The sequence below is a fragment of the Oreochromis aureus genome, linkage group 15, assembly GCF_013358895.1.
Source record: "Oreochromis aureus strain Israel breed Guangdong linkage group 15, ZZ_aureus, whole genome shotgun sequence".
In the NCBI taxonomy this organism is placed as follows: Eukaryota; Metazoa; Chordata; class Actinopteri; order Cichliformes; family Cichlidae; genus Oreochromis; species Oreochromis aureus.
The window spans coordinates 10,984,136-11,009,261 of record NC_052956.1 but is presented as its reverse complement, the minus strand read 5'-3'; the positions used below and the strand labels follow the sequence as shown (position 1 = coordinate 11,009,261).

The 25,126-nt window shown below is 40.7% G+C and overlaps 1 protein-coding gene across 3 annotated transcripts in view; it reads left to right on the top strand.

Moving 5' to 3' along the window:
* wasf1 (WASP family member 1) overlaps window positions 1-22,754 on the top strand; it is a 61,815-nt gene extending 39,061 nt beyond the window's left edge. For 2 of the 3 annotated variants that reach the window (XM_031727521.2, XM_031727519.2), the window contains exons 4-10: window positions 1,929-2,082; window positions 6,326-6,443; window positions 15,963-16,019; window positions 16,741-16,904; window positions 19,014-19,193; window positions 21,308-21,876; window positions 22,597-22,754. In XM_031727521.2, coding sequence (XP_031583381.1) covers window positions 1,929-2,082; window positions 6,326-6,443; window positions 15,963-16,019; window positions 16,741-16,904; window positions 19,014-19,193; window positions 21,308-21,876; window positions 22,597-22,754 — 1,400 coding nt within the window. The remainder of the gene's footprint in view (window positions 1-1,928; window positions 2,083-6,325; window positions 6,444-15,962; window positions 16,020-16,740; window positions 16,905-19,013; window positions 19,194-21,307; window positions 21,877-22,596) is intronic. The other variant, XM_039598748.1, reaches the window with a different exon arrangement.
* The last annotated feature ends 2,372 nt before the right edge of the window (window positions 22,755-25,126 follow it).

Genomic DNA, 25,126 nt, shown 5'->3' with positions numbered 1-25,126 from the left:
TTTAAAGCTACCTGTATTAGAGATATAAGACAAAACTGACAGTTACGTTGATCATGAGCTCCGGGATCCCCCCCACCCAGGTGCTCCAAATGCTATGTGTATATGCATGCATGTACACAGCACATTTAAAATGCATGTAGTTTTTCCAAAGATTTTGTAGCAGGAAGCCACAGAAGACAGATCAACCACCCCAGTGTCATCTTGTAGCTTTTTCTGTTTAACTTGGGACAAAATGCTGTTTGCAGTATGTTTTATTTTCCCTCCTGTGTGTGTGTGTGTGTGTGTGTGTGTGTGTGTGTGTGTGTGTGTGTGTGTGTGTGTGTGTGTGTGTGTGTGTGTGTGTGTGTGTGTGTGTGTGTGTGTGTGTGTGTGTGTGTGTGTGTGTGTGTGTGTGTGTGTGTGTGTGTGTGTATCCAGTATAAATGGCTGTTAAAGCTTTTCCCTTGTGCTGTCTTTGAAGCTTAATCCACCCTCGGGCTCTGCTCAGGTTACTGTGCTTCTCTGGGTCTTGGGTTTCTGTGGGATATTTTCTGTTTTTCTTATTAAAATCCTACTTGATGTGTTTATGTATCTTCTCTCTCTCTGTCTCTTTCTCTTTAATACAACCTCCCCCTTCTCTTTCGCCGCACATTCCCATGTTAGTTTTATGTCTTTTCTCTCTTCAAATTTCCTCTCTTTTCACCATTTGTTTGCCAGGATTTCTCACGAATGGTTCTTTTATGTCAGCTGCTGCTCTTTGTTTTACTGTTGGTACATCTTTTCTCCATCTCTGTCTGTCCCCCGTTGCCATTATGCCGGCTCTGGTGTGTCCAAGTCGTTTTATTATCTCCCTCTTGCATTCTATGGCCTCCTATCTCCCTTGCAGAGTGTTACTCACCAAAGCTCAGCTCCCTCATGGTGTTTGTTCATAATGATACTTCAGTGCCTCAGGTGGCTGGTATGTCACAACACTGACAGTCTGTGGAAGTCATTATCCAGCTGCATTGCTGCAATGTAGAAGATTGAATTGTGTTAGTAGACCCTTTCTGGGCTTTATCTCATTTTGCTGAGGCAATGGTAAAATGACTGTAAGTTTATAAGAGATTTCCTTGCAGTGTTTTTTAGATTGTACGTTCGTTCTGTCATGTTTGTTGGTCTGTCGTGCCATGACTTTTTTTTCCCGAGCTTCTTCTGGGCACCATTAAAGTGCATCCATTTGTCACTCCCTCATGTATAATTCAGATCTAGTTGCAACGTTCTAGATCTCTTTCCAAGACTTTCTGTTTACCAGATTGAGGGTTAGCATTGGTCTAGTTGTGTGTGTCCCCCCCATCTTCCCTTTAGCGCTTTCTCCAGCCTGTTTTTCTCTGAGCTTCGTCTGTACAGAATTGATTTTCTTCTGTTATTTTTTTTTTTTTTGCCCTCTGAAAATGTCAGTTATTCCCGGATGAAAGAAGGGCAATCATTTCTACAGCTTCTGAGAGACGACCTTAGCTTCGCCTAGCCTAGCTTATCTTGCTCATCATGTGGTTGTTTACTTTAAGGGAATTGAAGACGACCAGTTAGGACAGCAATGTAGCGTTAGCCTGAGGGAGGACGATTAGTGGTTTATAATAGGTTTAGTCTGCTGTAATGTTGATTGTGACTGTTTGATTGATGATGTCAGATTGATGATGATGATAATGAGGAGACGGAACCAGATGCTAATTATTGTGTTCATCAATGACATGAGAGAGACAAAGAGCCTGTTGGTTGGGATGTGTGTGTGTGTGTGTTTTCTGAACATTGTTAGGCAGGTACAGTCAAACAGCAGTAAGCGTTGGTCTTAAAATGCTTTCTCTCCTTCTACCTTCACAGAGGTAGCAAACATACATGTAGCAGATGCTTCACAAAGAACCTGCTTTCTTCCCCCTCTCTTCTCTTTTCTCCATCTGTCCCTCCTTTCCCAGTGTCTCTTCAGGACATCACCATGAGGAAGGCCTTCAGGAGTTCTACTGTTCAGGACCAGCAGCTGTTTGATCGCACATCTCTGCCTGTCCCACTGCAGGAGACGTACCACACCTGCGAGCAGCCCCCACCGCTCAACATCCTCACACCCTACAGGTCTGAATCCAGCCAGTTTCACTGACTCTGTGATCCTTTTTGCAAACCATTGTAACTGGTTCTATTGTATTGGGGTTTTTACTTCTCAGTCATGAAAGACTGATGGGGTGTTGTCATCATCCCACCAGGTGGGCAAGCGGGGAGTGTGTGACACCCAACTTTATGAACACGCTAACTTAAGATTTTTAAATTTCCTAAAAATCTCAGACAAATGTGAATATCGGTGATGTTGACCTCAAATTTTCTGAAAATCTTATAAATATGATGACTTGAAAACATATCAACTAAGATTTTCAAATTGATATCACAGGTGCATTTACTAGGAGTCTAAAAGGTGGGACTGGCAACCACCAGTATTTTTTATTTGTATTTTTTTACAATTATAATAAATGTTTAATTTAGCATTCTGGAAATGGTTTACCAAAGAAGGGGTTGTTCCTAGCAATTGCATGTTTCCCGTTAATAGAAGTTTACCCCCTGTTTTCTGTCTCTGGAGAGCGGAAAACATTAATACGCTCGTATTTTATTGATGGGCACAAGAAGAGACTGATTGCACCCCACCGCGTCAACAAAAAGTACCCAAATGGTCCTCAATTACAGCTTTCATTCGGCCCATTCACTCGTATTACGGTTGTGCCTACCATTATAAAAGCTTTCATTAAACAAGACACTGATGCTCACAGTAAGCCATCACACAGAGCGATTAGAAAATGCACCCCGACTAAGATATCTGTAATCTCAAGTGGGTGGCGGTTTTACTTAAATTTAGAATGGATAAATAGTTAAACGTTATTTTGTGTGGTTTGTGTCTGGACAGTTTTTTGGGTTGCCTTTAAAGTGTAACTCAGGAGGACACTTTTTTTTTATTATTACTGGCAGGCTTGTCAGTCCTTGACACCAGGCATCTCTCTTGGCTCTTGTGGACAAGTAGGGGGCGAAGAGAGCAAGAACAGCGCGGCATTTAAAGATGAATAATCCATAAAAAGTTCTGCTGGGCAGCACTTCCTCTCTTCTATTTCATGACCTTCTCACCTTGTTCCTTTTTTTTTCTCGTCCTCACTCTTCACTCACCTTTTTCCCTTCCTTTTCTGTCTAATGCTTTCCCCCTGACAGGACCATCTGCAAAAAAGGTTAAAAGGCAAACATAATCTCTTTGTTGGTGGATGTGCTTATAGAGATGCATGCACTGTAAGAGAGAGGTAGGCTGAGGTGTACAAACCTCGTCACTGCTGTGCTTTTAACCCGTGGGCCTTGACGTGGCCTAGACTGGGGGAGAGGCAGGTACAGGTTTCTGCTTCGCTTACTAAGTGCTTTGCTGTCACGCTAGCGGAAAAAACGAATTCTCATTTATTATTTTAAGAGGTTAACAGCTAATGTTTGAAAAAATAATTTCAACTTTCCAGTAAGTGATAGGGTAGCTTTGGGCACATGGTCCAATAGTATGTTTGATGTAATTGCCATTATATAGAGAACAATTTCTCTACTAGTGTTCCTTTGAGATAAAGACTGGCATCTACAAGTATGCAACAAGTTTAAAACAAAAGGCAAAAAAAAAGTGTGGTTAAAAATATTGGGCCACCATAAGTTGTAGAATCGGTGATCAACACTGACTGGGAATTCCTTTCCATTGTTTTTTGATGAGAATAAAGGTCATTATTTAAAATAGTGACCCTTCCTAAGGGTGCCAGACTATGAAGCAGCTAAAGGTACTGCCTTGTAAGTGTGGCAGATATATGATTGAAATAATTATTAAAGAGTGTTACTGATCTTTATTGTTTTTATATTTTATATTTTTGGTAATCACTTAATCATGTATTTATTTCCAGTTAATTAAAATCGAAGTTTGTTTATTTTCAGTGTATACAAGCACAACAAGTCATTGGTGGGTTAAAAGGGGTTGAAATGCAGCACATGTTATGGCCTTTATCGAGCTGAATTTTAGTTTCCACCCTCGTCAGATTTCATCTGGAGTTGCTTTCATTTATTTATTTATTTATTTATTTATTTATTTGTTGTTCATCAGCACTGGCCTAATGATTAGGATTGTCATGGTCTGTGATTTCATTCTTCTGTTTAATTAATTCAAATGTGGCCATATTTTGGGATATTTTGAGTTTGCTTTGCTGTTAGATTTCTCCCTCCTCCTCTTGTCCTTCCTCCCCCACCCCTTTTTTTCCTGTATTTATATTCTCTCCACTAAGAGGCTCCCTAGGATACTTCCTTATGCTGTTACTTCTCAGATCCACCCTGAAAAGAGCTTCTCTTTCTCATACACAACATAAACATGCACCTCAACTACACAAAAAAATAGCAGGCATAATAATTTACTTTAACTCTCAAAGAGTACCTGCAGTGTACACCGCAGAAGCTTGCTCTTCATCCTTACCTTATCCCATTGTTGAATTCTATTTTCTTCCCTTTGTTGTGTTGCATATCATTAAACTTTCCACTCTTGCCTTCTGAAGCCTCGCTTTTTCATGTTCTGTGTTCTTGCTCTTATCTGTGACATTGCCAAATAATTGACTCCCTAGGCTTGGGCAACAGCGGGTGAATGCAAGTGCTCACAGGTTCACGTTAGGACTACCGAACGATCTGGATACACAGCCTCAGCCGACACCCTTCCTGCTCCTGGTTTTGCCCGAGGTTTGAAAGGTTAAAAAAAGAGTTCTCTTTTCAGCATTCACTTGGTATCTCACCATGGGGATACTCTCTCTTGAGTAGCCTTCAGAAGCTCATTTCTTCTCTGGGTCTGTATCAATATCCAGACACATACTTTCACATGTGGGGGTTTTAACTCATCTGAATGAAGGACCAGCTAATTCTATGGCAAGGCATCTGTCATTTGTCGGTCTATCCTTCCGTAATTCACAAGAAACTTGGACACAGAGATTACCCAAATGGGACTTCATCCAAACTGTGCTCGAGGCCAGAGTCACATTTGCTGTCTTACGGGCAGTGACTTGTAAACTGAGCCAGTTGAGCTGCTACGCAATTCTAATTCACCCTCACGTCACCTTTGGGCTTGGCTCTATATGTGGATACCTTACTCTATTAGTGTGATGATACAGGTTTGTGTTAGACGCACATTTTCAAAAAATATAGCTATGTCCATGAACAGGTGAGAGGTGATAATACTTAAATAAAGCTTTGCCTTTGCCTTTGCTAGCGAGGAGAGAATGAAGAAGAACATGATAAACGAAACCATAGTAATAGTAGTAGTAGTATTTGGAGTTATTGGTGACTACATGCCAGAAAGATTCCATGTTTACTAGCATGCTATTTTGAAGACATTTCGGACGGATGATTTAAACACCAGTGAAAGATTTTTGGAAATTATTTGGACAAAGACATCAGCAGGGCAAATTAGTCGTACCCCATACTGATATCAAATGGCATTTCCAGGTGGCATCTGTGTATGATTACTTCCTTGTCAAGAGGAAATGATATTATGTGATAACTACCTGCATCTGTCAGATGTCCCGTTATGTTTCCCTCCTTATACTCGCAGCACTGATCTCGCCCAGTGACCACGAGCCACTGTGCCCTTCTGTAATGCTACTGAGGAATTCAGAAAGAGAATGAGAGTTGAATTGGGAATGAATGATAACACACACCATTAGTTATTATTCATAACAAGTGCTTGTTGTCACAGAGACAAACACGAGCAGGGGCACAAGCAAATAAACATTACCCTCCTTTTTCATCCCCTGCTCTTGAGTTTCAGTGATGTTCAACTTCTGCAGCTCCCGCATTTTCGGAAACTCTTCATAAAAAAAAAAAAAAGCAAATAAATCAGAATAATGACTTTTTGTTGCAGTTTGTCTTGTGCCTCCTCTCACTCTTCCCAGCCTACACTGTGAAGCACTGAAACAATTATTCAGGAGATATAAAAATAAAACCTGCAAGTATTTTGATATTTGGGTCACAGTTTTCAGGAGTGGATGGCAAAATATTTTTTGGTTTTTACCTCCTTAAATATTAGAATATTCTGCTTTAATTGGTCTTGTGTTGTCTTAGTAAAATTAAGGAGAGGAAAACATTAAAAGCTTTCACTGTGTTTAATAGATCAAATGTTTAATCCAGTAATTAGTGAGCAGATTCGCTGAAAATGAAAATAATCTTTAGAAAGTGATGTTTCTTTTTTAATACTCCAACAGGGTTTCAGAGGAAAATAAATGAGCTTTAATTTGAAATTTGCTAATCATGAATCTCAGATTCCTTGGTTTCTTTTGCTCGTCTACAGAGATGATGGAAAGGAGGGTCTAAAGTTCTACACCAATCCATCCTATTTCTTTGACCTGTGGAGAGAAAAGATGCTTCAAGACACAGAGGACAAGAGGAAGGAGAGGCGGAAACAGAAGGTAAGTCTAGAAGAATTAAAAAGCACAGGTTTGGCTGCGTTATTGCTTTTTCACGCAGCAGCTTACGAGTGCACTGCCGTAGACGGAGGCGTTTATGACGGGCAGCAGCACACGGAGGTTAGCGAGTAGAAGAGCGAAGAGGCTTCACAGATACAGATTGATCTGTCCTGCTTGAATAAACTGGCAGGGTGATTCACTAATAGATTCAGAGGTCTGGCTTTATACCACACATCCAAATGAGTTAATTAGTCACCACTCATAGATTATAAACTCTTCCCTCTGTCAACCCTCTTAGTTATTGCTTGTGTGATCATTACATCTAATTAATGGGAGCATCTGGTCTTCAGTTGCCCCTGCGCTGTGCGTCACATCTCTTCTTCTCCACAAATAAACAGTCACTCGTAGCCTCATGAGGAATATCTATAAGCATTTGCAATCTGAGTTTGTTTTTTTGTTTTTTTCAATATATTTACACAGACAAATTAAATTATGCGGCTTTGGTTAGCCCCTCTTCCTCGCCAAGTGCTGAGTTATGACCCCCCAACTCAAACCGAGGGGTTTCCCAGCACCAGCTTGCATTTTCCTGCGTGGGAAGCGGTGCATGCTCCCCATTTTGCCCCCTCGCAGTCAATCAAAGCTCATTACAATCACGTCACTGAGGAGTAAAGAGAGATTTTCTGCTGAGGGTTTATGTGAACACTGAGGATATAATTTGCTGGTTATGAGGTTTTTAATGATTGTGGGAATGACGCACAGAGGACAAGTTTTGCCGAGAATTAGTTGGAGAATTGAGAGAATAAGAGTAACTGTGTAGTGATATTTATGGTTGTTTACTAGTCTGTGTGCACATTTTTTTTAAGCAGTAAATGAAACAGAAAGCTACAACATGCAACATTAGGTAAAGCTTATTTGCTCCAGAGGGTTAGGCTGATATGACCGCTTGCAGCCAGAGCTCATTCCAATGATTTCCTTCTAATTAAAGCTCCGGGTGGGCTCAGCTTGTAAAGCCATGTTCATTTCCCTCTCACCACACTGGCACTTAGACAGACCCCATGGAAAGGCCTTAAAGACATTCATAGGGAGGACCGGATATATGGAGGAATAGAGGTATTACACAAACATATATGGTGGTTTGTGTAAAGTGGATACATGGTCACATTGAGAACCAGGACAAAGATGGCTCAAAGAAGGTGTGCGTGCATGCATGTGCGCCGGAAGCATGCAGAATCACTCATTGAAAAGATTAAGGATAGAAAAAGCACTCGCATATACACACATAAATTCAGGGTGTAGATCTTTGATAACTTTACACTTCATCAATTTGCTGATTGAGTGGTTCTGCCACATCATCTTAATGGGCCTCTCAGTCATGGGATTCAGTGTGTGTGTGTGCGTGCTTATGCATTTGTAGCTGTAATTATGTTTACCATTGATACTTCATCTAATTATTTTTTTCTGACAACATTAACATTAAATTAGCCGGGAAGCTTCAAGTTGAACCCTGGGTTTAAAGGGTGGTTCACTTTGTTCAAGGTAACAGATCAACATGTACAAAGTGACTATAATTTGGGGCTGTGTGGATAATAAGAGCCTCTATGGAGCTACAGACTGTGTAAATTGTTTTGCTTTGTATCATAAGCATCAGTTATTAGATAGAAACTTGTGCTGAGTGCTTCCTTTTTTTCTTCGTTACTAGCTGCAAGCAACTGAAATATACAACAATTAAATAGCTTTTATCTATAGCTACTTAATCCTAAATCAAAAGGCACTAAACCTTTATAGGTCACTCATTGGCCTTATAAAATATTTGTAAGACTACTTAATAGTTTAAATAATTTTCTTTACATCATTTAACACTGCAGCTTAAGCCTAAAACTATCTTACACGCCAGAAGAATCCATCTAAATAACACATTTATTTAATGGATACACAATTTTAATTAAAGTCAGATATATTCTTAATGATGATGCAGCGATACTAAGACATTACGCTTATGCTTCTGGGCTCTGGCTGCAGCAGCTGTGTTGTTTATCTCGAATTATATTTTTAAATTTGTCTTATTTCTTTAGTTTAGTTTTTTGTTTGATGGCTTTTCTTGTCATATATGTACTGCTCTAGACCTTAATGGTAATCTGGTGTGAACGCCATAGTTTTTAGTAAACAAAAGTGGAGTAGCAGATACAGTTTTACTGTAAAGAAAAAACTCTTAAACCTTAAACTTCTTTTTTTCTTTTTTTTAAAACTGAACCTGCAAAAGTTCTAATTTTTCATTTTACATTAATTTTAAATAACATGTTATAATAACATAAAAACAGTATATCTAGGCCGCAGTCACACTAGTGAAGGTGGTGGCTGGAGACTAGGACACAACCAAAATTACTGCCACCAACCTTTGTATATCAATACAGTGATAATCTGGAGTCAGTTTGAGTCAGATTGCGACTGAAGGCAGGTTGCTTCACACTAGTTGACCTGTGCTCGTTGGAAGCCTTGAGATAAAAATTGGTCACCAGAGCTACTTGCAATTAGTCCTAAATTTGAAAAAAATTACATGTAGTCTGCTTATTTTTGCTGTGAGAATTAATCCACACTAAAAGTCAGTAAATAGTTTTCCTTGCCATCACAGATATTTAAACATAGAAGCCTTCTGATGCATATATTGTATAGTGGTTATTTTGAATTATTGTACTTTTCAAACAGACTCAGTTTAGCTGATGCGGTCACGTCTGCATTCTTTCTTAAACTGCAAAAAATGAAAAAAAATTACATATAGTATTTCAGCTCAGGATGTTGAAGGCTGGGACTGAATAACTCCTTGAACAAAGTAACAACAAGGACATCCATCATAGATCAGTGGCCAGAATAATGAAACCGATATCAATGTTAAACACGCGCCTTAAGCAATGCCTCTTTTTTTTTTCTTTAATTTACATTACATTTCTGATATTTATTAAAGTAAATGGTCAGTTTCTTGAGCAACCTTGATGTCTCCTGTTTTTAAAATGTCAGTGCTAGAATGAACTCAATTTGTAAGGGTTGTTATTAAGAATAATCAAAGAAGGAATCAAGACAAAGTTATATAAAAGAATGAATAGTGTGGAAGTTCCTTGCAAGTTAAATATCTTTTAAGGCTACTTGAAAGGTCACATTCACGGTCGTGTAAAATGTGGTAACAGCATGTGAAAGCTGAAGGAATGATTAAAAGTAAGAACACAGAAAACTGCCTGAAAGCTGAAAACTGAGGTGTGGGAATAATAGGATGTTACTTCCTTTATTTAGCTACACCCAGGCATGATTACTGTGAGCCCTGTTGAATCAAGAAATCACTTAAATAGAACCAGTCTGACAAAGTGATGTAGGCTAAAAGAGCTCTAAAAGCAACACAACATGCCATGATTCAAAGAAAAAGCTGAGAAACAAAATCACTGACATGTATCAGTCCTGAAAGGGGTACAAAGCAATTCTTAAGGCTTTGGGACTCCATGAACCACAGTGAGAGCCTTGGAACAGTGACAAACCTTTCCAGGGGTGACTGGCCTACCAAAATTAGTCCAACAGCATGTCGAGAGCTCATCCAGGAGGTCTCAAAAGAACCCAGAACAACATCTAAAGAACTGCAGGCCTCACCTGCCTCAGTTAGGATCAGAGTTCCTGATTCAACAATGAGAATGAGACTGGGCACTCTCTCGTCCATGAGAGAGTTCCAATGAGAAAACCACTGCTGACCAAAAGGAACACAAAGTCTCGTCTCACATTAGCCCAAAAAAACCCATCTAGATCATCCCCAAGACTTAATAATATATTTGGACTGATGAGACAAAAGTTACATATTTTGGAAGGTTTTAGTACCGTTACGACTAACACAGCATTTCATAAAAAGATCACACCAACAGTCAAACATGGTGGTGACTGTGTGATGATCTGGGGCTGCTTTGCTGCTTCAGGACTTGCTGTAATTGATGGCACCATGAATTCTGCTCTCTACCAGAAAACCCTGAAGGAAAATGTCAACACTTCAGTTCATGCCCTGAAGCTCAATTACACTTGGGCTACGCAGCAGAACAATGATCCAAAACACACCAGCAAATCCACCTCTGAATGGCTCAAGAAAACAAAAAGGTTTTGAAGTGGTAGTCAAAGTCTGGGCTTAAATCAGATTGAGATGCTTTGGAATGAACAGTTATGTGGCTGACTTAACATAATTCTGCAAAGAAGAGTGGACAAAACTTCCTCCACAGCAATGTGAAAGTGATTGCAGTTCTTGATGCCAAGGGTGGCACAACCAGTTATTAGGTTTAGGGAGCAATTGTTTTTTTCGCTTGGGGCCAGGTAGGTTCGGATAGTTTTTTGTGAGGTTTTTTTCCCACTTTATAAATGATGATTTCATTAATTAACTACATTTTCTATTAAATCTGTGTTATCTTTAACTAATATTATAATTTTTTTTCATGATCTCAAACATGTAAGTGTCACAAATATGCCAAAAAAGGGATTCCGGAATGGGGAAAATACTTTTTCCCAGCACTGTATTTAATCTTCTTCATTCAGAAACTATTTTCTTACATGGTCACATCACTAATCATTGGACTGAAGCCACATTTAACAAATTGTGGTATTCACAGGCCCAGCCAGCTTGAAGCCAGTGATAAATGAAAAGCAGCATATGGCAGAGAGAGGGGGGAAGAAACCTGCAGTGTCCTAATCTCATTAGCCTCTGTGTTAGCCTCAGTGGATTAGCAGTAGACTATGTGCTGAGCTAGTCAGAGGAAACAGAGGGTGAAAGTCTCAGCGAATGAGAAGAAAAGGAACAGAGAGAAAGACTGAAAGCGTGTGTTTCTCTTTGAGATCAGTGTTTGGGTCCACTAGGCATTGAGATCTCCAGCATCTGAATCCCCTTTGTGAAGAATCCCCTTTGCTCTTCCTCTGCTATTCCTGTCTCATTAAAGCACTCGTGGCTCGGGCAGAAATCTATTGATGTTTCCCCCCCCCAATTTTAAATACTTCCCTATAAGCAGGAATACTTTTTTTTTTGAGATTGTCACATGGCTCCCAGTTCTCATAAATACCAGTGGGTATTGGTTGTTTAATAGTGGGCAGTTCTAGCATTTGTTCCTGAGTGGGACTGGAATGGCTCTTTTTTTTTTGTAACACATGATATAGAAAAATCACTTTGTCTCCACTGACAATGTCGTCCTTTACTTTTTTGCTCACCAACTGATAATGCAGCTGCAGATCTGTGACTGTTTTCAGGTTCTCATGAAGCTTAAGTCATCCAGAGTAAATGTAATGACTCTGAAACGACATTGCAGTCACTGTTGCATACATGCTAGACAGCCTTAACTATTCAGATGTTTTGCTTTAGGAGACTGGTATGAAAAACTGTTGATTTCCAATCGAATTTCTGTGATACTACGGCACATGTAGAGGAGACATCTGCACCTATAATGCAAGGCATAATTCTGCCGCCTGCCTCATAACAGTACACCTCCTTCTGTTGCTCTTATGGCTTGTTGCAAGCTAGTGGAGCTGTGTTAGTTTCATGGCTTGTTACTGCAATACCAACAGTGGCTAATAAGCAAAAAAGAGACAAGCAGACAGTGCATTTACAGTATTCTTACCCCAATTTACTAGCTATATTTATATGAACTCAGCTTGTCTATAGTCAATTTACAGCTTTTTGATTCCATTTTAGCTTAAATTTTGAGCTAAGTGCTAATACTATGTAAAGCATAAAGCAAGTAATGTTTTAACAGTAAAGCGCAGTCAAGATCCTGCTTCAGGATTTAGCTTCCACTGTCCTTGCTCTTCTCTACCTTTGCTTTTACATTATTTTCTGAATCTTTATCTAACTCTGTGCAGCTGGAAATGCCTTATCTTGTGTGTCCCAAGAGCCTTATAAGAGTCCTCTCTGAAACCCCTCCTCCCTCCCTTACTCCCCCAGAGGTAAGAGCTTCTCCCTTGTCCTCTCTCCACCTCCACCAGAGCATCTGCTCTGCTTTGCAGTGGCCTGCAGCCCTCTCTATCCTCCCACTTCTCCACTCCCCCCTCTGGTTTGCTTTGGGCAAGTGAGCTGCCCACCTGAAGCCCATCACTAACAACCCTCTAACACTTACCTGCATCCCAGCTCTGTTTAAGAAAAAAAAAAGGGGGGGGGGGCAAGAGTCCTTGATGTGTACTACCTTTTACCAACAATCTACAAAAAAGGCAGATGACAAAACTCAAATTTTAAACATAGCCTGTGGTTACATGTGCTTTAAATACATACAGCTGTGGCTTTAACATGCCAAACTGCAAGTTTCAAAAACCACACAGTATGCTGCTCAGTAAAACATCTTTTGTGTGTTTCTAGAACATTTAAAATACTTTGTTTACGTCTTTAGTGCAGTCTAACGATGAGCAATGAACAATGACATGAAAAAAATGAGTACTGTTTGAGTTTAAATATGAATAATTTCAAGCCATACCTGTAGGCGTGTCAGTGCACACCTTTTGAAAATAAGGAATTTGGGATACAGCGCTGAGAACTCAGTATACTAACTGCAAAACAACTCAGAGCAGTAACTTACCTGTGTGGTAGTCTGTAGTGTTTTTGACATACCTGCACATGTCTTTTGATTTGTGGTTTGGTCAAACTAACACTAAAGGACATATGAAGCGGGACGTCTTCTGCTTGGATTGTTACAAAAGCACACTGCATATGTCAGAGTGCATTATACAGGAAGACATTTGCTTTTGTTGCAGTAACTTTGCATATTTCATGCTATTTTTGAGCCTTCTTCACCTTGCTAGGACTTTATTTCAGTATTGGCATGAGGCTTCATTAAGAATCTGCATCCAAATGGTTTATCTTACAAAGATCAGCAGCAGCAGCTATGTGTGCATATTGTGAGAGGTTAGCGTTATTGTCAGCAGTGGTTGAATGCCTCTGTGGGCATTCCTGTGATGGGGGTTGGGGAGGGGGTTACATAGCCACGATTCTGCTGAGTCTGTCAGTTTAAACCATACGCACAAATGATCGCACATGCCTGTAGTGTGTATAACTGTCTGGACACAGGCGTGCACACAGGAATACAGTCTGTATATAAAATAAATCTATAACCGCTGTGTTGCATATACACACTTCGGCACTTCCTCTGCCAGTACCAGTCCATTCAGATGAAAGATGACGACCTAGCAGAGGCACACAGCCCATTGAAAATTAGCTAAATATATATATATATATATATATATATATATAACAGCTGTGACTCACACATGCATGCTTACAAACACACACGCTCACAGAAAAAAAGTCTAATTTTCTCTCTTGTACGAACACTGTCTAATCTATTTTCCCCTCCATTAACAAAAACTTATTTTCACATTGATTGCTGCACTACAGCATTAAAGCCATCACTCCGACACTCTGTTTGATGGACGGTTTGTCTCACACTATACGTTTGACTGCCACCTGTCCTTCCCGCCAACCCTTCTTCTTATGTCATTAAAACAAAAATTCACTCATTATAGTCTATAGACCCATAGATGGAATTTTATAGTACATTAGCTTATTTTTATTTCAAGTGTTATTTAATGTTTCTTCATACATTGCCACGACACTAAAACTGAAAACCTTTCAGGAAGACGAGTTTAGGAAAAGTAAAACTCATCACTGATTCGATGATTGCAGCTGGATTTTAGAGGCCCCGCGCAGCTTAGACACGGTAAAAGGCCTTGACAACCTAATAAATAATAAAGTTTTAGTTAAGATATATTAATGTGTTTAAGCAGAGGAGGAGGCGGTTGTGTGTCTGACTCTGTGTGTTTAAACGGAGATGCTTTTCTTCAGTCGATGCCTCATCAGGGATAATAGGCCACGATGATTCAGAACCGAATCAATGTGCATTAGAGTTGGAATTTATTCTCTCAGCAAACAAAATCAGCATCATTTAACCAAACCAGAGGAGATGCTGTCCACAACCTGTCACCTCTCAGCCAACGTGCTTCATCTGAGCACACACACACACACACACACACACACACACACACACACACACACACACACACACACTTATCGAATGAGTAGAGTGGGGAACCCTTGAGGATACATGTGACATAGAAGAAATTGATTAGTATTAGTTTTAACGGAGTGTCAGTGTTGGATGAATTGTATTTCAGAGTACCTCCCTTTACCTTACCTTGTAATATTTCCTTGGGAATGGACACATGCACACGCGCGCACACACACATACACACACCTGTTTGGTATTGTTTGATACCCTAACTGAATATCGGCTTGTGTTGTAAATTGTTTTATTTGAAACTGATTGTGTTTTTATAATCAGCACAAATATGTCTTGTTAAATTACTAACACACAAACACGTCTGTGCTTTCTTTTTTTGTCTTAATGTCAAAAAAAGGCACAAAAAATGCATCATAAAAGCATCCCACTAACAGGTATTGTCTGTGTAGCCTTAAAAAACAGTGTTCCTGTGCTGCAGTCCTCCCCCCTGTTCTTGTAAAACACAGCCACATGATGCACTTGTACTGGCTGGCATGATCCCTCGTTATCGTGAACACAATTGTTCCCACATACTGTAAATATTCTCCAAAGCGCCAGCTGTGTATAGACCAGCAGCTGAAAAGAGTCCCCGAACCAATATGCTGTTCACTCTTAATTGCAAACTGAAGTTAATGGTGTATCGGTTAAGATGTACGGTATGCACAGCTGTCGACTGTAAATATATTTGTGAAAATTTACATGCATGTCCTTAATAAAAGCAAATAAGCTGAGCACCACAAGAAGTTAGAAAGTAGAAACATAATATTTAAAGCCAAACTCACTTGTTTTATCCAGTTTTTGCAGAATAAATAAGTTTTCTTTTATTAGTTCGTAAGTTTGTTTTTATTACAGTTGTCTATGTTTAGCGTTGAGAATTATTTTTCACATTGATTTATATTGTTAGCTGGTTTAAGTTGACTAAAGATTGTAAAGTGTTTTCATGCATATCTTTATATTTAGATTAACTGTGAAAAGTCCCCTTTATGTTTTTATTGCCCTTCTTTAATATAATCTGCTCTCTCATTGTTTTGGGTTGGCTAGCACGAGTGTGTGCATTTCTGTTTTGCATGTCATTCTCCAGTGTGGGTTGTTGCTGTGCATCGCATGTAGAAACACACCTTTGTAGATTTGCTCCCCCCATTCCAGTGAGATCTCTCCTTTTCTGCCTTAGTCTGTCTGTTTGGGATGAAGCGGCGCTCTGTTATATTCACCGTGGGTGTGTGTGGTTGTGTGTGTGTGGGTCTTTGCGTGCCATTGTGACGTCCCCCGCGCTGTGCACGTTGTCATTTTTCTGTTTAACAGCACTTTTTTCCCCCCCTCTTTCCCTTTTGTCCTACTTCTCACCGCCCACTCTGTTTTTGTCCCCGTTGACTGTGTGCAGCAGCGCTGTGCTCAATCCTGTGCCGTGTTGATTATTTTGAACCCCGTCCCCTCACCCCTGGTGCTTCTCTTGTGGTTTTTGTTTTTGTTCTTGTAGTTGCAGGACCCCCGCATGTATGATCAGGTCTATAGGTACTTAGACCTTCCAGGGCAGGTATGTGAAAAAACAGCGATTATTTGATTTAAAAACAAAAAAAAAAGAACAATCCTCTACCTCAGCAGCTTGCTGCTGTTTCTTTCCTCTGTTGCAAATCAGTCATGCTGAAATCTGGGAGTCAGGGATTGCTGTTTGACGATGGGCACGAGATTGTCACAAAATATTACCCATCTTTCTTTATAGACTTTTAAGCTTTGGAAAAAAATATTTACCGCAATTTGATTGAGTCAGTCAATGAGCACTCCCTGCTCCCAAGCTTGTGTGATGCAGTATTTTCTGTGAAGCGCTACCCCTTTAAAAAAGTGTGCTTTTAAGTTTAAGATGATTAGAAAGCACAGATATTGTTAAGACTGCTGTGGTAGGTTGATGTTTATTTGGCACCTTAAAGTAAATTACAAAGAGGGACAGTTTGGATCAGTTATTAAGTTTTGGATTTGGTTGTTTGAGTGTGTGAACGCTTCTTTCTACTTCTGCATTGATAAATCTTGACTGTAATTTTCAAGCTCTGTCGTTCAAATGTTTAACAATCCTTCATCAGTTTTGGAAAATATATTTAATGGCAATATTATTTTTTGTCTCCTGCTCTTTTCCTTCCACTGTCATCCTCATTGTCATCCCCAAAACACCTCTTGTGGATTCATCCATCACTTCCCATTATTCCTTTTAACTATTCCATGCCCCTCCATCCCCGTCACCGCCTTCGCCTCCTCTTCTAAAGCTGAAGGCGATCGACCGTCCACACGAACCGGAGAAGATACCGCGAGCACCTCACGATCGTAAGAAGGAGTGGCAGAAACTGGCACTGGGGGCAGAGCTGGCCCAGGACTTACCTGAAGACAAACACAGAGAGGCCAACGGATCTGCGGGTTATCACGACAACAGGTGAGTGAAGGTGGTTGGCGCTAGTTAGTCAGGTGTCACCCGGTAGAAATAACATGCACATTACATCATGGGAGCTGAAAATCTGAAAAACTTGTTAAAAACGGATTCATTTGCAGGATGAAATCAATCATATGTACAAAAATAAATAGTGTCCTGTCCACAGAGAATCTGTTCACGCAATTTACACTTCTGTGGCACTGGGGAAATGCTGCCACAAAAGGGATGATTAAGGTCCTTCACAGTTGTGATTGCTTTTATTGTGCCTCAGAGCTGCAGTGCCACTCGTGTTCAGTAATTTCCCTGCCAGTCAATGTGATTAATAAGAAAACATTTTATGCAAATTGGTAGTTTTGTTGGATTTGTCAGTAGCGTGGATAGCTGACACAAAATCTTTTCTGCGAGCACTGATGAGAATGGATTTCAAGCAAATGGATCCCACGGCGTCGGACCATAGATGTGGTTGTCGGCGTTTGATTTACAATGTTGTGGATAACAGTGTCTTTTGATGGGCACTCACCTAGACCGCGACGGCATTGTCAACAGAATAATTGTAGCAGAAATTCATTCTTGTGAATAAAAAATAGTCTAAAGTTCTGAGAAATGGAAACAGGAACTGTATACTTTTGTGACCAGTGAGAATGCGTTTGTTTTATGAAAAGTGCTCTTAACTTATTATTACTTGTTTTTATGTGTATATGTATATTGTGTGACCAGATCTTTGTAATGGCCAGAAGAAACCATAAACACGACCTTAAAGAACATACTGAGCGCAGGTCTTGCCACACGTCATTTTTTTAAAAAATATTTTGATTAAAAGAAGCCAGCCATCCTCATACATTTAAAAAAAAAAAAAAAAGATCTTGAGCAATAGTTCTTCAGGCTTAGTGTCCTTAAAATTAGGAAACTAGACAAGTGGAGGAGAAATGAAGATGTGGTAGGCCTACAAAACTATTCCCAGCAGAGTTAAAAATTGTTCTAAGAAAAAAAATCCTGCAAAGACTGGACTCAGGACCTGAGAGATGGACCTAAATCCTCAGTTGGTCAAGAAGCCACTCACTGCTCAGGTATGCCAACTGAACAACAAGTTTCACGTGGAGACGATTCCACATTTTTCGATGATTTTCAGATCATCATCAGTATGGAGATCAGGAGAAAGGCACAACAGCCATCTGTAATACACAGTGGAGGCTCTGTCATGATTTAGGGCTGCGTTTCAGCCAGTGTTTTTGGAGATCTTGTCAAAATTGATGGAATTATGAACACAGAAATGTAACATCAGATTTTGATCCCCCATACAAGACCATATAGATGGTCTCTGAGTGAAAACAATTTGTCATTTTTCTGCATGAAAATGATCCCAAACACGCTGCCAATACAGTAAAAGCATACTGGTCCTGGACCTCAGCATTATTAAGGCAATGTGGGATCTTCTTGACAAAGAACAGAACAAAAGGCAGCCAACATCTGAAGAAGAGCTCTGAATGTCCTTCAAGAAGCCTGGAGAACTATTCCTGAAGACTACTTAAAGAAATGACCAGAAAGGTTCAGGCTGTGCTGGAGAATAAAGGTGGTCATACTAAATATCGACTTTCAAATTTAGGGAAAACTTAAATGAGGTGTTGCTCAGGTCTTTTGCATTGTATTCTTAAGTGTTGCTGGCTACGATTACTGGACTCAGAAACCTATGAAAATTTGTGAATTCCATGACCCAATTACCACATAATTTCTGATCATCAGACAGTCTTAGCGCAGTGTGTTCAATCCTAAACTCCACAGTAAAGATAATTACTATACCGTCTGTTTTTTGTGTGTGAGTTTGGTTTGTGTTTGTTTTTCTTGTTTATTTTTTTTAAATACATTACAAATATTCTACACACACAAGGTAAAATTATTGGGAAACATACCTCAGTTCTATATAAAGCACCTCTAACTACCCAGAGTGTGTGAGGTTTTGTTTAAGTGACATGATCTGACAGATGAGCTTTATGCGGGTAAGAATAGTAGGTGCAAAGAACACACAAAACTGCACACACACACAAAGACTCACAGCTGAACCAAACACAGTGTGATTGAATGACTGTGAAAAATAAAACGTGTTTCTCTGCTCAGGACTCATTTGTACATGGAGCATTTGGACGGGCCCTTCTCACTGGCGGCGCTGCCCTACACTCAGATGAATGAACTGCTTAACCGTACAGGGGACAGAATGTATTCCCGACCTCACGACCCTCCACCGCCGCCACCTCCTATGCACCCACTGGGAGAGATAAAGCCACCTTCTGTGATCAGGTGGGTCATCAGCCTCACTTTTCACTCTGTTGCTCTGGCTCTCACCTACACCTAAAATATAAATAGGTGTTTCAAGCAGTGATTCCCTCCACATCTCTTAGCCTTGTTTATCTCATTTTCTCATACACATCTGTCAGTATCAGTGATCGGCCTTCAATTACTGGTTCTGAAGAGTTTCTTACTGATGGACCACACAAGAAGTGATGGATGTGTGGTTTGAGAGTGTGTGGAACAAAGATGAAGTAAAATAAGAAAAAGGCTTGTTGAAGGGCAGGATCAGGCCACTGAACATATTACAGGTTGTTTTTCTGCTGCACATATTGGCCGCTTATGTAACTGTTTTTGAAAGGATGAAGAGATCAGAGGGAATGATTAAGGTAACACTGGAGAAATCTCGCATTGATTTCTTTTTTTTTCCTTTTTTGCACTTGCCCTTGCATCTGCCTTCTCCTCTTGCTCTTTTATTTACTTTATTCTGACCTTTAATTCTTGCTGATTTTCTTTTTTTTGCCATTTTAAAAGTTCCCGTCACTATGTTCCATCGTATCTCATTTTCTCGCTTCACCTCCTCTGAAAACTTTCCTTTACTACAGCACATTAAGTAGCGCTGCTGTCCTGAGAGGAAGCACTCCACACTTTATTTTTTCCTCTGTCTTCTCTTCCTCCTGCTGTGCCTTTTTTTCCCCCCTTCTCCTTCACCACAGGAGGAGGATTGATTGTGGACACATTCCTCTTTGTGTCGCAGTGTTAGTGGTGTACCAACCCACGCAGGTTCGGCATCAGTGAACGGCCAGTGTTATTCACACTCTTGTCTTTAATGTGCAAGTTACAATAAGCCGGTTGCTCAGTGATCTTTAACCTCTAATTTATTGAACTGACAGTGAAGTGGAAATACTTTGGCCTCGTCACTCTATCCATGCTCCTGCGACAACTCTGCAATTTCACAAAGCAGCTGTAGGTATGGTTACTTCCACACTCCCAGCAGCTGCTTCTGACGCATTGCTGCACATTTTTAATTGAAAAGATAAGAACAAAACAAACTCGGCTGTTGACATGCGCCTTTTGTGAACAGGCAGTTTCTGTCGTTACAATAGTCGGGCTTTCCGTTTTTACTTGGCGCACGTGCATTTGTCGGTGACAGATTTAAAAATTCAGACAGATGATAGAGATAATTTTGGAGGTTTTGGGGGGTTTTTTTAGGCATGATGTGCTACAGATGGTCTGAGGCTAAAAAGGTGGATGTCATGGAAATAAATAAGCAGCGTTCTTCTTTCGCAGTCTGAGTCAGATTAGTTTCATAGAAAGTTTAATTAGGAAAATGCAAAGCCTGGTGTTAGACTGTTCCTGCTAGGTGGAATGTGCTCTTCTGCTGATCACACTCAGCGCTGCAAAATGTGGAGCAAAATTAGTCAATTTTGAGGCTTGACTAACCTGCTAGTTCAATTTTGTTAAACTCTTCTCCTCGTAACAGATCCTCTCTCCTCTCTTCCCCATTCTGAACTTGAACATCGGATTGATCATCTTGATCTTGTCTGCATACAGTAGATCAATGCACTGAGACAATGTCACGGTCATACTGTTATGTCTTTGGATGTGTTAATGAGCAGTTGAACTGAAGTGTACCTAACAAAGTGGCTAGAGATTGTATGTATGTGCTGTCTGAACTGCTGTCCAAATTTTTAAATGATCAACATTACCAAAGGAAAACTAGACAATTTGCAGAAAACTGGAACGGTAATATTTTGGCATGTTTACATATCATTAGCTCTATTGCTGTATACAGTTTTCATATATTTTGTAAGTCAAGCTATTAATTAAAAAAATAACTAACTAAAGTACACATGTTTATATACAAGCTGTTTTGGTGGGTGTTGTGTTTTGAGAGGATTTATGGCATATAACAGTCTTCCCAAGTGGAAAAAGTCGAAGTTACCTCAATTATCTCTCAAATTTTGCACATGAAGCACATGGTGACCAAAGTCCAGCCTCCTTTTTACCTGATGGTGAGCGTTTTCTCAGATACTCTTAAAGGTTTAACGAGCCGCAGTAGTGCACCCCTCTCACCGACCCACCACCCACGTCTCCACCTCATTCGTGTTTCTTCTTCCCTCCAGCTCCAGCTCGGGCTTTTCCGACAGCAGACCCCAGTCTCCAGCCCGGACAGCAGGCCACAACTCCAACACTCCTCCTCCTCCGCCTCCCCCTCTGCCCCCTCCTCCTCCACCCTTACCCTCCACAGGCTTGCGCGGCACTCCTCCTCCTATTCCTCCTCTACCAATCCAGCAGCAGCCCCCAGCCATCCCGCCTCCCCCCGCTCCCCTCCAGATAGCCCCGGGCGTTCTCCATCCAGCCCCTCCACCCGTGGCACCTCCCCTCCACTCCTCATCTCCAGCTCGTTTCCAGCAGGTCCTGGACAAAGGTCCATCCGCGGGCTCTGGTATTCAGTCAGACAGCACCACCCTGCCTCCTCCACCGCCACCACCTCCCCTGCCCCTCCCAGGAGCGCGGAGCTCATCACCCTGCCTATCAGGGCCACCACCTGTGCCCGCCTTCCCTTCAGCAGGAGCCATGGCCTCCCCTCCCCCCCACGCCGTCCACGACGTGGGGACCAAGAGGCACCATCCAGCCAATCTGCCACCCATCAGCGATGCACGCAGCGTCCTGTTGGAGGCTATCAGAAAAGGTGAAGTGTTTGCAAATGCATGTGCAAATAGTTCTTTAAAACCGTGTTGTGGCCACTTTTTCATTGTAGCAGCGTAACTGTCTCCACATCTTGAAAAGATTGTGTAATGCCAGCTCTGCATGTGGTGATAAGAGACTATATTCAGATATTTTTAAGCCTGTCTTGAAGCAAAACTTCCTCCAATCTTTGCCGCTTTTCTCGTCTTACATCATAGATAACTGTATTTATGTAAATCTGTAAAAGGCCGTGAAATAACTTTGAAGATGCCACTCTTTTGTTTACTGCCCTTTTCATTACTCTTCTAGGACCATAGGAATCATTTTATACACTAAATGGTTAGAGAAAAGAACACCTAGCTTGGTCTCTATTAGATTATCTTTGCATTCAGTTTCATCTACTGTATAGCTCTATATTCTTAGCTCTCTTGCCACTCCCTTTAAGCCAACTTTCTTCTGATTGGCTGGCACTTGCAAACAGATTTGAATAGCAAGTGGAAGCAGGTGCTGTGCTCACAGTGTCACACTGTGTCTCTAAGATCCAGCTTCATTCAGATTAATCGAATCAGAGACCTGTTTTTAATATTTCACATAAATACATTTTAATAAAGCAGGATAAATACTCATCTATATCTAAGTTATTGTTGCTGTAGTCGTTATAATCCTAATCGGGAGTTTCAGGAGCCATGATATTTGATCATCTTTCTCCGTTTCCCTGCTGCAGGCATACAGCTTCGAAAAGTGGAGGAGCAGCGAGAACAAGAGGCTAAGCACGAGCGAGTGGGTAATGATGTGGCCACCATCCTGTCACGCCGCATCGCCGTGGAATACTCCGACTCAGAGGACGAGTCCGAGTTTGACGAAGGCGACTGGATGGAATGACGGCGGCGAGGGAGAGAACAGAAGGAATACCGGGAGGATGGAGGTGCCCCATCCTCCAGCAGTACCCCATCCCTGCACTCCACACCTCGACATCAAAGAAACGAAACACCGTTACGACCACCTTTCCTCTTTTTTTTTGTTTATATCTTGTCATATGTCTGTCACGTTGTGGTTTGTGTTCAGTGGAGGGTCTCCACGTCGCCGTTGACGGTCTTTCTAGTGTTCCAAGAGTAGTTTTTCTCTCTTTTTTTCTAATTCATTCTTCTGCACCTACCACGCGACTTTGTTTCGGCTGGATTTCTTGTGATGAAATCCCTCATGTTTACTATTGGTATACACGAAGATAACTTTTTTGAAGAGCCACTTGTTTTTGTTTCTTATCTGTACCTTGATGTTGAAAAAAAAAAACAAAGAAATTTGAAAAGAACAAATGAAGGCATGTTGCATCTATCTTTAGTTCTCCAATATGGTTTTGCCACCTGGTGGCTGAACATGGCATTGAGTGAATGCTGCTTTATTTTAATCATCTTTTATTTACCTAGTACAACTGAAACACTTGTTTTAACAGGCCAGTAGTATCAAACCCTGACCGGCTGGGTTGTCGTCCCCCCCCCCCCCCCCACCCCACACACTTTTTTTTGTTATCAGGAATGACTTTACCACTAAGGACAAGCAAAAGATTGTGTTGCTGTGTCATGTGATAATTGTTGTATGGCTGAAACGATGGGGAAAAGCATATGGCTGCTTTGGTCACATGTGTGCATATCCATCCACTTACATTTAACCTTTACCCCAGGGAAATGTATGCCTAGATATTGAGCTGTCTGGGTTCAGAGGAGCCATTTCTGCTATTGTTGACATCAGGCGCTGTCAAAGAGAAACACTAAGCCATTGTTTATATCGAGCTCCCTTCATTTTCTCACGCTCGCTGCTGCAGAAATGGACAGTGGAAGCAACTTGATTCTGTAGATAAACATCAGAATACCTGCCTCTCTTATTATCCCTGATTTATCAAAAAAAGAAAAAGCGTACAGAGAAACTTTTTCGAGTTTTGGGAATCTGACTGACACCAGATGCAAACCAGTCGACGTCACTGATGGCAGCTTTTCTCTCAGATCCCCTTTTACTGTTTAACTGTTCACTAACGGGAAGCCTTACCTCGTTTGGGACTACAGCTCTGCGTAGTACTGCCGTTTGAGGCGTAGGACAAGAAGCTTACATTCTGCCTTGTTTTGGCTCATTTGAAAGAAAATGTCTGCCATCGTTTTCCGTTCGTTCGTTTTGTTTTCTTCTACTTGCCTTATTGTTCGTACAAAACGTATCGTTGAGTTGATGAATGTATTGTGCTGTTACTACTTACTTGCCTGCGCTTGTATGAATTCGCTGTTTCTATGTTTGGCTGGGGGGGGTTGAAAGGACGAAAAAAAAAGAGGAAAAAAAAGATTGGATCAATACTGTATACCATGTAACTTATGTAACTGTTTACTGTAACAGTTTGCTTGAATTAATAAAAATCTAATGTTATATTTCAGGGTTTGTTGTTGTTGTTGAGGTTGCTTGATCTGAGTCCTGTTCTTTGTAAAAGAATAACCGAGTTAGCTTAATTTGATTACGGTTGAACACAAGCCATGATTTCTCAGTGTGCTATACAGATTAAAAATGAAATTAATAAGAGCAGCAGCCCCTAAACCTCCAAAAGTGAAGATTTATTCACATGTAACTGGATCATGGCCAAGACCTCAAATGAACTCGAACCAGTCGCTTTTAGAGAACGAGTTGCTCCTTTCATTAAGCTGGTACAATTTTGCTTTTATACTTATGACATGAATTAAATACTTAAATATAATGGAAAAACCTACAAATATCTGTTCATTAAGAAAAAAGAGCCAACTCAAATTTAATTTGGGAGATTGTGAGGAAAAGGTATTTCCAGTATTTGGGGGGGAATTGAGGGGAATATTTCCAGCTGACATGAACCAAATGAAAAGGCTGATTGCTAAACTTGATTGCCAGCAAGCCAGCTGAGCCAACAGATGGGTTTGAGGAGATATTTGGTGATTTGGCTTTCCTGGCTCGCCATAATCTGCTAGAGACCAAAGCACTCAGAACAAGGTTTTTTTTTTTTTTTTGCAACCAATTTCACCAAGCGACTGCAAGCAACCACTAACCAATATGTTTTACTAGCAAATTGTGGTTGTTAGGGAGGGTCACTGACCAGTCTGTAGATCTGCATGACTGGGGCTTTAGCAACATGTTTCACAGTGACTCCCTGCCACCTCCAACAAACACTGGAAAATACACATTCTTACCTATCAATCTGTTTCCAGGTAATCTATGTGTAAAGGAGAATTTCCACAGATGATCCACATCCT